This window comes from Anabrus simplex, chromosome 9, assembly GCF_040414725.1.
Source record: "Anabrus simplex isolate iqAnaSimp1 chromosome 9, ASM4041472v1, whole genome shotgun sequence".
NCBI lineage: Eukaryota > Metazoa > Arthropoda > Insecta > Orthoptera > Tettigoniidae > Anabrus > Anabrus simplex.
In genome coordinates this window covers 16,664,572-16,680,283 of record NC_090273.1, presented here as the reverse complement: position 1 = coordinate 16,680,283, position 15,712 = coordinate 16,664,572, and the positions used below count along the sequence as shown (strand labels likewise).

General features: G+C 38.3%; 1 protein-coding gene across 1 annotated transcript in view; it reads left to right on the top strand.

The window, feature by feature from the left end:
• LOC136881299 (U4/U6.U5 tri-snRNP-associated protein 1) overlaps positions 1-14,906 on the top strand; it is a 137,386-nt gene extending 122,480 nt beyond the window's left edge. The window contains exons 12-15 of the mRNA XM_067154099.2: positions 8,136-8,276; positions 12,077-12,158; positions 12,241-12,353; positions 14,334-14,906. Of these exons, the coding sequence (XP_067010200.2) occupies positions 8,136-8,276; positions 12,077-12,158; positions 12,241-12,353; positions 14,334-14,361 (364 nt within the window). The 3' untranslated portion in view covers positions 14,362-14,906. The remainder of the gene's footprint in view (positions 1-8,135; positions 8,277-12,076; positions 12,159-12,240; positions 12,354-14,333) is intronic.
• The last annotated feature ends 806 nt before the right edge of the window (positions 14,907-15,712 follow it).

The following is a 15,712-nucleotide window of genomic DNA, read 5'->3' as shown; positions in this document are numbered from 1 at the left end:
GCCAGTTACGAATAACCTCATCCATGCCGCGCTTGGATGCCGCCATGATTGTTTTTGTTTACGAGCGGCAAACTGAGGTGCTTTTTATTTTCTGTAGGCACACCTAATACTCGCTTTAGAAATCTGGCTTTTAGTTTCTCTAGAGCCCTAAGGTCAGCCACAGATAACTTTTCCCAAATAATTTCAATGCCATAAGTGGTAATTGGTACTGGGCGAGTTGGCCGTGCCGTAGAGGCGCGCGGCTTTGAGCTTGCATCTGGGAGATAGTAGGTTTGAATCCCACTATCGGCAGCCCTGAAGATGGTTTTCCGTGGTTTGCCCATTTTCACACCAGGCAAATGCTGGGGTTGTACCTTAATTAAGGCCACGGCCGCTTCCTTCCACTATCCCATCGTCGCCATAAGACCTATCTGTGTCGGTGCGACGTAAAGCCCCTAGCAAAAAAAAAAGTGGCAATTGGGCTTATTGCAGCATGAAATAACTCTAGTGCTGTTTTTAAAGAAATTTTTTGGAGGTCTTTAATTCTATATATCGCTTTGATGGCTGTTGTTGTCCTTTCCTTTATGTGCATTTTGTAGGAGTTGATTGTCATTTGTAAGATTATTCTAAGGTATTTGAAGGAATACGTTATGTTTAGGCCTCTGTTCTGAAATTTAATTTTGTCCTTTGTTGCAGCTCTTCTTCCTTTTCTGAAGATCATCATTACTGTCTTAGATTCGTTTATCTGCAGATCATTTTTTTCTGCCCATGTTTCCAGATTGTTCACTGCTTCCTGAAGGTCTTCCAAGTTGGATGACCCAATTACCATGTCGTCAGTGTATATGTTTTGTGATACTGTTTCACTGAATTCTACTATTTTCGATACATCTGCAGTTGCAATGTTGAATAGTATTGGACTAATTGGGTCACACTGCATTACTACATTGGTCTGGTAAATATCTTGGGAAAGAGAGATGCCATCACTTATGTTAACTATGTTGTATTCTAGGATGCTCTTCAGAAGGACTGTAATGCTGTGTGTTTCTCCAATCATTTGTGCTAGTCTGTTTAGGGTGTCGAAGGCTTTTGTGTAGTCGATGAATACTGCGTAGTATTTTCCGTTTGGAAATCTTAAAGGCCTGTTCTATTTCACTTATTAGGTTCGTTACTGCCTGCAGTGTCGAGCGATGTTTTCTGAAGCCATACTGACGTTCAGGGAGGAGATGGTCCGTTTCCCTCACTAATCGGTCCATGATTATTCTCATAAAGATGTTGAAAGCATTGTTTTCTAGGGCGATGCCTCTAAATGAGTTTGGGTCCATGTTGTCTCCTTTTCCTTTATAGATTACTTTTATCATGGACTTCCTCCAAGATTCAGGTATTTGTGCGCTGTGTAGACACGCGTTAAATAACTCAGTCCACATTTCTAGGAGTATGTCTTCGGTTGCTATGATAAGTTCATTTTAGATCCCATCAGGACCAGCAGCTTTCCTGCTTTTGGTTTTTGATATGGCTTGTTTCACCTCATGAGTCGTTATTGGGATTGGGTGCAACTTTGGTTGACTTCCTGTTCATGTTGATACACTTGCGGTTGGAGTGGTTCACTTCAGATTGAGGATGTTATTGAAATGGTTTTCCCACACGTCCATTTGTATTGTCGTGGTTTGCGGGACTTTGTTCCGTTTTAAGACAACGTACGGGTCTCTGTTCGCTTCTTCGACCAATTGTTCTGCTTCTTGTTCCTGATGATGTCGTTTTTTATCTTTTAGAGTGAGTGTGTACTTTTTTCGTCTCATTAAGTATTCCTTTGTTTCTCTGCTATATCTCGCTTTATGGAGGGCTTGCAGTGTTATACGTCTGAGTTCATAGCATTCCCTGTCAAACCATGGCTTCGCATGTCTTTTCTTATAGGGGACGCTGACTGACCTAATGCTGTCTTCTATGGTTTTCACAGCCAGATCGAGGTTGTTGGTTTTAAAATGGTGCTTCGCTTCTTCCGCACCCTTCCGTAAATTCTCCGTCCTGCTTTCAGTTATTTTTCTCGGCAGTGTGGGTGCCGTGTTGGTATTTTGTGTTTCCTTCACTGTTGATTTGATCTATGGCACTTGCACCGTTGTGCGCAAAGTACGTTAGAATGTCTTTGCTGTTTACCAGTTTGAAATTCTTTTCTGTCATTAGATTGAAGATTAACTCGCTTTTATGGTCTAGCTTGTTTAGCCTGCAGTTTAGATCCCCAGCAATTATAACATTTTCTTCAGACTCAATTAGAGTGACTGTTTGGGCAACTGACTCAAACGCATGTTCCGTTGATGATTGTGGCTGTATGTAAAGTCCTACAATCATGATATTTGTTGTGAAAACAATAACCTTATTGTCCTCTGTGTGTGTTTTCGTTACTTTGCCCATTTTGTTGTTATAAAGACAGGAGACACCCCTTGAGGGTCGGCCTTCCTGCTTTTGGGTTGCCAGACCGTGCACTCCGTAGTAGCCCGGAATGTCCATGGGTTCAGTTAGAAAGGTTTCTGTTAGGATAACTATATCACTTGTGAAAAGTACTTGACTAGTAGAGATCTTTGCTACGCTTTTCAATCCTTCAATGTTCCACAGTAGGATGGTCAGCTTTTGGCTGGTACCCATTTTATTATCCTCTGTTGATCAAGTCCCCGTGATGTTGTGAGGGGCAGAATCGATATCTTCGCACTGTGGCGTCTTTTGGCCAGAAGGACGGTTCATAAGCTTTCTCCTTTTCCTGAAAGTCTATTCCAATCAGGAAAGCTTTATTGCGACCCAGTGTTGTCAACTCTTTGCATGTTATGCATCCTTGGATTCCTCCGTCTTTCATATGTCGTGTTATATCTTCTGCGGTTGTTGTTTCATGCAGTTTCCCCATGTATAACCAGGCATTTCTTGATCCGGCTTTTAAGTTGCTTGATGATTGGGCCTTTGAACCTGAGGTTGTTGGTGCGTTCCTCCTTACAGCTTCTGTCCAAACATGCTCGTTTTCATATGTTGATCCTTCCCGATTGGGTGCTCTCGAGGGTGAAGAATGAGCAGGGGTTGTATGGCCTGAATCTCTTCTGGTATATTCTCCTTCAGGGGTCTTTGAACCGGGGTTTTTTGGTGCTTCCTTCCTTGCCTTCGTTTATTCATTCGCCCTGTTGGTCCTTCCCTCTGGTGGCGAGTGGATTATGAAGATTTCGGGATCAGTTTTGTTTCTGTCGTAATTTACTTGCCGATCATTTTCCCGTAGGATTTTAGGGTCTGTTCTTGCGGGAGTTTTCTCCTTAAGTTCTCATGAGTCACACTGCTGAGATTTAGTTTTGTTTAGCGTCTTCTTGTGTTTCCGTAGGAGACTGTCTGTTTCCTGGTGTGGTGGGGGTTTATTATTATTGGTATCATGGGTGTCTCCTGTGGTTCCGGGCAATCTTGTTCCATGCGTTAGACCCTTTTCATTTAAAATAATCTTTATCCTTCCATCAATCTTCAAATCAAGTTCTGAGTTAAAATATTTAAGAAGTAACTCTATCTTTTGGTCAATTTCAGGCATTTTTTCGATTTGAGGCTCAATTTTCTCTTGTTTCCTATTTATTTATTTCAGAATATCTTTCAGGTTTTTAGCGCCCGTATTTATGAGTGTTTTGCATTGAGGGCACATCCGCAACAGAGAGCACGATTTTCGTTTTAAAATGTCTAATTCACCACTGAATATCTCAGCACAGTCCTTATGAAACCATAAGTTGCATCATCCATCGCATCCTATAACGATCTCTGTCTCCCTCAGGTCTTTCTTGTAAACTCCACAGTGTGTGTCGTTATCAGCGCTGGTGTTTTTTGCTGGCATGGTCAGCTGGGAGAAGGTACTTTTGGAGACGCTTTACATGCTCTCTTTATTATGATGCAATAAATATATCTTTACTGTGCTAATCTGGGTTGTATTCCTTATATCTCGTGACACATGTTGTATAGGGCTATACTAAACTTCAGTTTAAACCAAGCTCGACAAAATTAAAGGAACTCAAACAAAACCGTTACAACGCCTTTTAAGATGTGGTAACATTTTCATGTAATGAACGATTTATTCACCTTACTATTCTCCTTAATGTTTTAAAATTCAGAAAGTTGAAAGTTCAGAAGATTATATAGCTCTGCTTTAAATATATCGTACACAGCAAATATCACATAGCCATGAAATTGATATTAAACAAGGGCTTAACAAACTTCTCAAAAAAACTTTGTATTTGTGCTTTCGGTTAAAACTTCAGTTCACACCAGTTCACACATTTCGGATTTCACGCCCATTCTCTAATTGGTTCATACGTGTAAACCTGGATTCATATGTCACTGCCAAAATATCTTCTACAATTCTACCATCTTCTACAATTCTAATTAGGCAGTTTTGTTATCTACTAGGCTGTGATTTCCAACTGTAACCGTCACTATCGATTGTTCAACAATGGCTCACAACGGCTTCATGGGCCACGCAACACTATTATGCAACACTAATGAGCTGTATGGCTGGTCATTAAACATTAAACCAATGTACATAAGTCCACGTTAGTGTACGAACTTTGTAAAGAACCATTCTATATAGAGGATCTAAGAATCAATCTAGTTCTGCCATTCACAAGACAAAGCGCAAAGATAATTGAAGAAAGAAGAGTGAAACGAGCCCAAATCAAGCTCGAATTCTATGCCACCGACGCCATGCTGGAGTGAAAATGGACAGAAGCGAACTATGAACAGTGACATGTAGTTACAAGGATGGCAGTCCATGGCTTCCACCATAAGCTATGTGCGACTAAGCGATTCCATGAGGTGAATGACGAGTGTCTGTGCTCTCTATGTGAGGAAGTGTGTGATTGCTAGCACATACTTAAGTGCAAAAAAAGAACAAGATCAATCAATGAATACAGTAAATACAATTAACTATTAAACTCTTTGCATATTTGTGCGCATTTCACTTATTTTTATTTTCTGTACTTCACCTCAGAGTTACTATGTACACAGAGAAAATAGCTTCAGGTATCATCTGACATCAATCAGATAGGCTGCAAAACAAACAGAATAAATCTCTGTGACCAGCTAACCGTGATAATGAACTTATAAATATTCCGTGCACCATGACGGAAGTGTCCATCAAAGCATGTTACCGTGTTACGATCTCAGTGGGCGCCGTAATAATTCTTTCTCCTGAAATAAATAACAACATATATCTTATTTTTAAGAAAAATGCATCGTGTATTAAAAGATGGATGTTTATTTCATATAAAACAGAGAGTTTTGCATCTATTTTGCATAAATAGCATAATTTTGCATTTTGAACCATTTTCGCATTTTATCGCTAATTCAAAATCGCTAAAAACCACTCGTACGGGTCATATAAGATGAAGGCACATACACTGACGAAGTTTTGACGTATTTCGCATTTATCGCAAATGCTAAAAAATCACAAACTCTACCAATCATCTTTATTCAAGATCTGCCACCAATAATAGTTTCAGATGCATAAAGTGCTTCTGTTTTAACTGCTCTGTTATAATGTAATAATTTTGCCTTTTTTGATATAGTTCTTTTATTGTACTTGCTCCAAGGAATTTTGCATGTTCTTTGAAGTTTTGCAATTCTTTATTAGCTTGCTAGTTCAATAATTTCGCCTAGATACTTAGATTTGTCTACTTGAGTGATATTTCCGTATTTGGTGATTGATGGTTGACTGTTGTAACCTGATCTAGACCCTTCCATATATAGTAGAACCTCAATAATTCAAAATTGGTTTATTCAAAGTCCCCCCAAATTTGAAGAAGCCCTCGTTCCCGGAAACATGAGGTACGGTTTTGCATGTTATTTAAATTGTTTAATTTGAAATACGGATTATTCTTAATTCGAAGAATAATGTCGGTCCCATTACCAAAATTCAGGCTTTTAATTCAAACTGCCTTTATATAAAAAAAATATTTTTTTTTCCAGAGTAATTTAAATTCGAAATTCATCCGTGTCATGATAGAACGCGTCTTCCGGAACGTGCTGGGGTAGATTTCAGTATTTTCACTCACTTTGGTGTGTCTACAGTGTGCTTCATATTTGCTAAGTTTGAGTAAAATCGTAATTCTTTTGTATTCAGCGTTTTAAGGAACACCATAATATCACTTAGCAGACAGTGTGCGGAGAAGCAGAATCCACGAACACCGGCGATGCCGACAATTGGCGAAAAGCGTGGCTCATATAATCAATTTGTATGCACCGAATATTGTCAAAGCCGATGAAAGTTATTTGTTTTTTTAAATGCCGAGCCCAAACGGTCTTACTGTTTTATAGGAGGGAAGTGCCAGCCAGGAAATCGTTGGATACATTTCGGGAATAGATTTTTCCAAGGCATTTGAAAGGTTCAAACAGTGACTCAAGGTTATTGCCTGCATTAATGCATCTTAAAATACTTTGTGACATGGCAAGAGTTCGCATTTCTGAATTACGAGATAAATGCCATGGCGGGAAATCGTATAAGGATAGGTAGGTCAATGTACTGTATTTGAATGCAGATGCAAGTGAGAAACTTTCTCCCCTCGTCATAGGAAAGTTCGATAAACCATGATGTTTTAAGGGCATCGGGTACTTTCCGTGCAAGTACAGGACATCTAAAATGCATTCAGTTCAGTAATCCAATGAATAAAGGACTTGCTCAGGGGAGCCAGCTTAGATTTCTCCTCGTCTTTGAATCATGCTTTTGTTTTCTTTCGTTGCGCGAGGTTATGTTTGTCAGTGGGGTATCCAAGTGAATGCTGTATTGTGAATTTGAATATTGTAAATGCACCTTGTTGGATACATTTTGGAAATCGTTTTTTTTTTTCCATGGCATTTCAAAGGTTTAAACTTTGAATCAAGGTTAATTGCATGCAGTACAGGTCTTAGAATTTTTTTTGATGTAGCAAGGGTTGGCATTTCTGAATTAAGAGTTGGCGGTTAATGCAAAATCACGTAATTTAAAGTCCGATTTTGCATTCCAATGACTTCGAAAAAACGAGGTTTTACTGTACCTTGTCTTTTCGTAAGAAATTTGGAGTCCTATTTTGGCTGCTACTTCATTGAGTTTTTCTACAGAATGTCATGAGCAAATGTTAGGCAGTTAAGGTGAAATTTTTTTTGATACGTCTACCAATATTATACCTTTAGTTTCATTTTCATCCTTTCTGAATGTAATTTTCTTTCTCTTTCTGGAATCACTCTTCCTATTCTCTGCTTGTTGATTTTCGTCTGTAGTCTAGTGTGTTTATCTTTCAATATCTTGAGTGTATTTATTTTGTATTTAAAATCTTGTATTGTAATATGTAACTCGCTCATGTCTTCTTTAAGTTCTGTGATCCATCTAATATTATTCATACTCTTCCATTATTTTTCTACAGATTCTATTTTCTGGTGACCGTATTAGATGCCCTAGAATGATATTCGTTTATTTTTAATTGTATTAGTTATAGGTTCTAATTCTTTATAAACTGTTTTATTGGAAGCTAGGCTGCAAAGTCCCTTTCTGGATAATTTTCTTACTATTCTCCTTTCTAACTTGAGTACTCTATCCATTGCAACTGTGTTTGTTGCTTTGAATGATGTTCCACATGCATATGTAATTTGTGGTTGTGTGACTGTTTTGTAGTGTTTCAGTTTGGTTGCTATTGAGAGACACTTTCTATTACATGTATTCTTGGTAACATACTGTGCTGTAACCAGTTTATCTGTTCTATTTTAGGCCTACCATGCTAGTTTCTTGTTCAGAAGAAATTGTAGAAAAATTTTAATATTTAGGTGAAATAATCATACAATTTTTATTTCTTGCTCTCCCAGCTTAATTTTGTTTGCAAGTGAAAGTTAAGTTACCATAATTTCTGTTTTTTTTTTTTTTTCAAATGAAATTTTCAAACCAGCATTTTGAGCTATTTCCTGTGAAGATAGATTTATATTTACTTATTTATTTATTATTTATTTATTTATTTATTTATTTATTTATTTATTTATTTATTTATTCATTCATTCATTTATTCATTCATTCATTCATTCATTCATTCTCCTCCTCCAGTATTGTCTTGAAGTTGGATGAATATACACAGAAACTGAAACTGAAGATCATTTTATTTTGTCTGTTAAAGCAAGTTTTATTTTATTTGCAGAGATGATGATAAATTTGGCCGACGGGAGCGCTACAATGGACCAACTTCTGACTTTAAGGAAAAGGACAACTATAAGCCAAATGTTAAATTAGACTACATAGACGATGATGGAAGAGTCCTTAATGCCAAAGAAGCTTTTAGGTGAGAATCCTGCATAGAATATTTTAGGACATGTTTATTTCTTATAATCTTAATTTAACAAGAGAATTGGCTGTGCGCTATGGGTCATGTAGCTGTAAGCTTGTGTTTATGGGACGCAGACGTGCAGAGTCTCCCGATTTAAGCGGGAGACTCCCGATTTTTCATCGTTCTTCCCGATCTCCCGATCTCCCAATTTTCAGAGCAGTATCAGTCATTTTCATATTATTTTAAACTCCGGCGCATTTCCTCGTTTTATCGATGAATGGCTGAATATGGCTGGTCTATAGTAGTTCTAATAATGAAACCAGGCGGCAGTATGGGGCACAGTGGCCAGTCATGTGCTCCTCTTTGGTCTATAATACAATCAAATACTAATTCTCTTTGGTCAAATAGCTTAATAGGAAGTGGAAGTCGCAAGCGAGTAACCTAACCTAGAAGTAGTGCGCTGTAGACGTCTACCCGGGCCAGGACCTGCGTAAGTGCTTGTGTTGTATGTCTTAATATTTGCTTTGGCCAAAATGTCAAAAAAGAAATTTGATGCAGTGTTTAAAAGTGCTTTTAGGAAAGAGTTTCAGTGATTCGAGGAAGGGACCAATGTTCACATTCTGTTCTATATGTAGGTGTGAATTTTCAGTGTGCATGGCGGGAAGTGCAATATAATCAAACATATGCAAACGAAAAACATAAGGAGAGTGTCCAGTGTGTAGAAAGAAACCAGAAACTGAACTTTTCATGTAAAAATAAAGTTGCAAATCTTGTGACGAATACTGAGGCCGACCACGCGGGGCCTTTGTTTCACAAAATGTTTCCTGGTTCGGAAATCGCTAAACGGTATGGGTGTGCTAGAATGAAAACAGCGACTATCATTACAGAAATGTGTATGGAAGAAAGGGCGAACATTGTATCACATTTGCAGGTGAATGCATTTTCTGTTGCTACTGATGGTAGCAATACAAGCAACTTGAAAATATATCCTATCGTTACATTTTTTAGGCCTGAACTCCATGAAATTCAGAGTTGTCTACCCTCTGTGCCTAATTTAGTAGGGTATGCTACCGGAGCTAACATTGCTAATCTTTTGCTCTCATCTTTTCAGGAATTCCGCATTCTATTAAAAACTGCCTAGCTCTTGGTGCTGATAATGCTCCAGTAATGGTAGGGTTAAAGAATGGTGTGGCAGGATGTTTGAAGCAGGAAAATAGTAATATAATCATCGTAGACTGGTCTTGTCACCTAATTAATCTTGCTGCAGAGAAGGGTGCGATGAAAGTATAATTGTAATATTATATTATCTGGAACGGAGGGCAAGGAGGAAGGAAAAGTTTAGAGAATTTCAGACTTTACACAACACAGAGATCAGGAAAATTCTGAAGCATGTGCCTATTGATGGTTATCATTAAGCAGTTGTTTAGATAGGATTTTGCTGCAGTGGGACGCTTTGGTTACTTTATTCAGGAGCAAAATTGTGAGTGAGGATTCTCAGATGGGAACTTTGAAGACTTACAAAATTCCTAAGCATAGACTAAGTGCAGATGTGTCTTGTATGTCTGCAAATGTGAAGCATTGTCATAACATTTCACCACACTCCTCAGTTAAAAGGAAAACCCAGTCATCAGTTTCACTTAAAAAAATGAAACTACTGATGACACTATGAGCCATGCGTTGTCACGTAAAGAGCAACTGTTCATGTTCCTTTAATCAAATTTACATAAATCTTTTTGCCTTTTTCTCTCAAGTTTTATGGATATCTTTGAGAATTCAAATGTAGCTCTTCAGTCAAGTATGCCATACATCCACTTACTGAGGTTAGTTTTGGAGGAATTATTGAAGAATGTGATGACAAGGTTTGTGAAACCACATGTTATTAAAAGCTCCTCCTCTCTCCTAGATGTAGATTATCATACTCCAGCAAATCAAAGTCTGTTAGAAAGTGTTTCTCTTCATCTTGTGACTACATGGTACACAAATTTCCTTACGAAGATGAAGTTTTAGTTAATGCAGAAGTTGCAAATATTTCTGCTATAAGGCATCATTTTCTAGCCTTATATTTTTTATTAACAAGTTTCTGAATCTTACGACTAGTGAAACGGAACATTTAGATAATGAAACTGATATTCTGCACTCCCGGTTCTGTAACTTCAGCTCGAAGAAACAGACCTGGCAAAAGGAAGAATTGATGTTCAATGGGCATTGGTAGGTCAGATGAAATCAGCTGATGGTGTTCTCAAATATGACAGGCTCTCTAAGGTGATGCTTGCTATTTTATCAATTCCACATAGCAATGCAGAATGTGAAAGGATTTTTAGCAGAGTCACAAAGATAAAAACACAGTTCAGGTCCATGCTGTCTGAACAAACTTTGGAGAAACTTTTAACCTTAAAATCAGTTCAGCAAGGCAAATGCTTTGAGCAAAAATTTAGCGCCGAGTTTCAGAAGAGGGCTAAGTCAGCTAAGGGTGTGTGGAATAACAATTAGTCGTAATGTGATCAGCATGTTGAAGGATGAGAAGTCACATGTTTCTACAGTTCAGGTATATCCAGTATTTAGTATTTACACATAAATAATGAAAAATATATATACATAGGCCAAATAGAGTTGTTAATGTACTGAATTATAATTTATTAGTACATGTTCTGCCATCAGTAATGTGTCGTAATACGTCGCGAATCGCTGCTAAATTTCTCCTGGTTTTTTTTACTTTTGAAAGTTGGCATGTCTGGGGATGGTGAGGGAAATTAAATTGATTCCTGTTGAAATTATGGTACTGTCAGAACTTTTCATATGGAAAAGTCTGACTTTCACCTCAACAGTAGGGTGATTATAATAGAGCACTAACTTGATTTTGTGGCACTGCTCAGGTGGCACTTTAACATATAAGGAGCATTATGGACAGCATTGTTCATAAACTTTCATTGAAAAGGCTTTTAACACACTATGACAATGTTTTGGAAAACACTGTAGTAAGTCTGTATGAATACCATGACTTAGTTATTGTCTCAAGAAATATAAAATCAAGACTGATATGATGCAACAGTAAACTTTGACACACTTGTCCTCTTTGAGATTCCAAATCTTGCCATATTTACTAGGTAATCCTCCCTTCGCGTTTTTTTTTTTTTAAATTTTTTTTTTTTTTAATGCATGAATACAAATATAAATGGTCCGTTATAGGACATTATAAATTTTCCAGCTAACTCATTCCTGGTTTCCAGCGTTTTGCCCCCATGTGCTAAGTTGGGCTCATCAGTTGGTACTTAGCACACCCACCAAGACGCACGGCTAGTGCATACCGTGGAGGTCATTGCATAGGCTACTTGAAACCACCAGCAGTGCCAATGCACTATGAGAGACTTTGTCTCCTTACCAACAATTATTATTATTATTATTATTATTATTATTATTATTATTATTATTAATGGGATTTTTTGCTCTTCAGGAAAATTGGTAGTCAATTCCTGCTCGAGTCAGTTGTTATGCAACTGAAACTGTTATGATGGATTAACTGCTTAAGGATTTTGTATGCTAGTAAGATTGTCTTTCTTTGAAATACGACAGGTCATTCCAGTAAATTTCTTCTCTAATAATTTTTAATGATCTGGAAGGATTCTAAACATAGAGAAAGGCTATTTTGCTTTTGATTTTTTAGGACTCTAGATTGAAGACTTTTTCCTATTAACTAGCAATTAATGTATTGGTGACATGGTATTAAAAACATTTTAAATTGCCCTTTTTCTTTGATGAAAGTACTGTATGCACGTGATAGTTTTTGTAGTCCGTGAAATATATTTGTTCTTGTTCAGGTATTTATCTCACAAATTCCATGGGAAAGGGCCTGGAAAGAACAAAGTGGAGAAAAGGATGAAGAAGAATGAACAAGAGGGGGTAAGTTGGCCTGAGATGTAATTCCTCAAAGTTCATTGCTACTTGTTTTACATATTGACTGATCTTCAATGTTTAATTCCAGTTGATGAAGCAAATGAGCTCTACTGACACTCCTCTGGGAACGTTGAACCTTCTTCAGCAGAAGCAGAAAGAGACACAGTCTGCATTTGTGGTCCTTAGCGGCAGTAAACAGGCGTAAGTTATTTTTAAATTAAGGCAGCCTGCATTTCACATTTTTAAATGTCATCTATGGTGGTACAAACAGCTGGGAACAATGGCAAGAGGGTATTTAGAATTAGGAAATAAAGGTTAAGTTAGAAATTAACTCGATGGATGAAGCTGTATGTATAAGAGGCTAATGGAGGGTGATAGGTTGCCTAGAAGATTAGTGGACTCAGCCATGAAGGTTATGAGATGCAGAGAGAGGCCAAGACGACAATGGTTAGACTTATTTCTAACTATATGGTTGTCGTGACCTACCTGTTCTGTGAGATGTTCTAGTGGTTGGCCACCGGCTGTTGAAGTTGGCTTACTACCTTTCTTACCGAGCGGTCCTGTAGGGAGGTAATTAGTAGGTGTGTACTTGGTCCCGGAACTCCCGAAATGAGAAGACTAAGTAAAAGCTACTGTCCTTTATTAATCAGGACGACGACAACTACTGTGTAAAATATATGTACAAGTTCTCACTATGTTGGTCTGACGGGAGCTTGCTCACTAGCCTACTTCTGTGCACCAAGTTCGAACACTGCCTTGAGGCACCTTATGTACAACTGTGTCCAGTTCACTGTCAAGAGAGCCCCTCTGCCATCTTGGATCCAGGTTTTATCTACCCTCAGTCAAGCAAAGGTCAGTCCCTTCCCGTTACCTTAGGGGCTGGGCTGTGGGTGTTACCGAGCCATTCGCCCTGCTAAGTAGTGCCCTCTGGATACTAATATCTCCATCTCTTACTCTGTATTCTCATTTCTCTATCTTAGGTCAGAAAATAACTGCACCGAGGATGCTAACTTTGATCCTTTTGTCGGTCAAGACCGAGTGCACTTGTACGGTCCGCTTAGACACTGGTTTGTCAGTAACAAACATCCACTCTCCTAAAAATGTTGTTATTGAAGGCGCGTGAGGCAAGCTCTCCGCCTGACTAAGGCTCTTTCTTTGTTCTGATTTACTGAAACATTTCTCTTTCATTCCAACTATTAAAATATAATAGAATTAACATACAGTTGTAATGCTATTACAAGATGTCCCTTATTAATGACTAATATTCTTATTCCGGCTTATTCCTCTTTGATACCCTGGGGTCGAGTCCCAGCTGCCGCTTATCTGGCAGTCCACTGGTTCGAGCATGTCGGTATACGCAGCATGGTGAAAAGAGGTGTGGTGGCCAGCTGCAGATAGAGGATTGTGGAGGTGCATAGATAATTCAGAGGCTTGCAGATTTAACACTGAAAGGCATCACAGTCTCTAATGAAGTTGTACATATGGAATGTATTTTGGTTTCTATTGTTCATTTTAGCACTTTAACAATCTTCCTGCTGGGGTGAGTAGAAGCTCTGGTCTTCCCAGCCCAAGTTAGTTGGTTCTGTCACAGCTTTTTAAGGTGCTTGAATATGCCAGCCTTATGTCGGTAGATTCATCAGCATGTACAAAAACTCTACAGGTCAAAGTTCTGGGAACTTGGTGTGCCAAAAACTGTAAAAGTATTTGGTGGGACATAATACACCACCGCCACCGATGATATTGGTTTTATGTCCCACTAACTACTGTTATGGTTTCTGGAGACACCAGGACGCCAGAATTTTGTCCTGCAGGAGTTCTTTCATGTATCCGTGAATCTGCCGATACACGGCTAATGAGCACGAATAAACACCTTTGAACTGAGCTGGGATTGACCCCACCAACTTGGGCTCAGAAAGCTAATGCTTTTCCGTCTGTGCCATTCACCTCGACTTTCGTGATGCATTTTGGTTCCATTTCATTTCTTGCTCTTTGTCATTCCTTTCAGTTTATTTTGATTTTATTCTGCATGTTCAATTTATTGCTTCCTCATTTTTTGTGCACGCTCACTTTTGTGTGTTTTCCATCACATTTGTTTGTAATTTATTCTTTATTGATCATATATTCTGTGCCTTTATTTTCTTACAGTTGTTTTGGAATTTAACCCTCCTACTTTCTTTACAGGACATTAATATCAAAAACAAAATTATGAGGGGTGAAGATCAGAAATTGTCAGCACGTCGACCCTGTGTCAACAGCTATATCCGCATTTTAGTGCTCTAACTGGCATTGAGTTTTAGTGTGTTGTTTCACTTCGAGTAGCTACCAGTGAGAATGTAAATATCATGTACAAAAAACATTCATTGAGAATGGAAGGAGGCACATACAAGGTAAACGTACCTAGAACAGTGAATTTTATGGCAGGTAATATTGGTTTATTGAATATCATAAAGCAATAGTTCTGAGCTATGCTTTTTCTGTATATCTCACATATGTAAAATTATATTGTATGCAATATCTGAAAAATGCTAGAAACACTTCTCTAGATGGAGAAATCTTCCACTAACGAAACCAGGCTGTATGTTTTTGTGTTTGTAGAAAATTCTCAGGTTATCATGTTAACTCTCTTGTTTTTCTTACTCTTTCAGTTAGTCCATTTCTATATTATTGACGTATCTGTGAATAAAATTACTGTTATTGTATGTAGTTTTGTACTATGTTCATTTATCAGTATATGATGAATTGCTGGAACCTTTATCTACGAATACCCTACATATTCATTCCATCATCCATTGTCTCAACGGCCTGTCACAGGTTTGTATGCAGCACTGAGAAGTGTATGGAACAACACTGTGGTAACGAGACTGCTTGGCAAGCTCCGTGTAATATTGGTCTGTGCGCGCATTGCTAGTACGTTTCAAGTACACTTGTGGTAACCATTTGTTCTATAATGTATACTAATGTCTGTGCTAATTATTTCTACTATATAAATGATCAGAGGTTAGCGATGGTTAAAAAAATGGGAGTTACAGTGCACAGTTTAAATTAACAGTGATCATTCAGCACCATGCCTTTGCTGGCAGGACCTGGTGTTTACAGTGCACTATGTCTTCTGGTATAGGCTAGAGCAATTTTGTTACTTTCATAGATCTGTCTCTGTCTTATCCTTGGCTTTGACATTATGAAAGTCACTGAGGTATGAGCAAAGCTGGTAATGCAAATCCTTATGCAGCCAGTCCCTGCTATGAATGGTATGAAAATGTTGCTCATAGGGTGTATGCATTTCAGTGGGCTTGGCAGACTGATATGTAATAGCAACTCTTGCTCGGTGAGGAAAGCAGCGGGAAACTACCTCACTCCTCATTTCCCTAGTATGCCTCTTCAGTGATGCCTAGGCCATATACGACAGCTGATGGCAAAGCTGTTGAGGATCCCACCAGCGGCATTGCTGACGGACTGAACATACATACATGCAGGAGCACAAGTTTTGTGTATAGTTTATCAATGTATGCTACTGGCATAATCAAGCAGTCACCACTGATCTCCATTTAGAGCAGTCACCC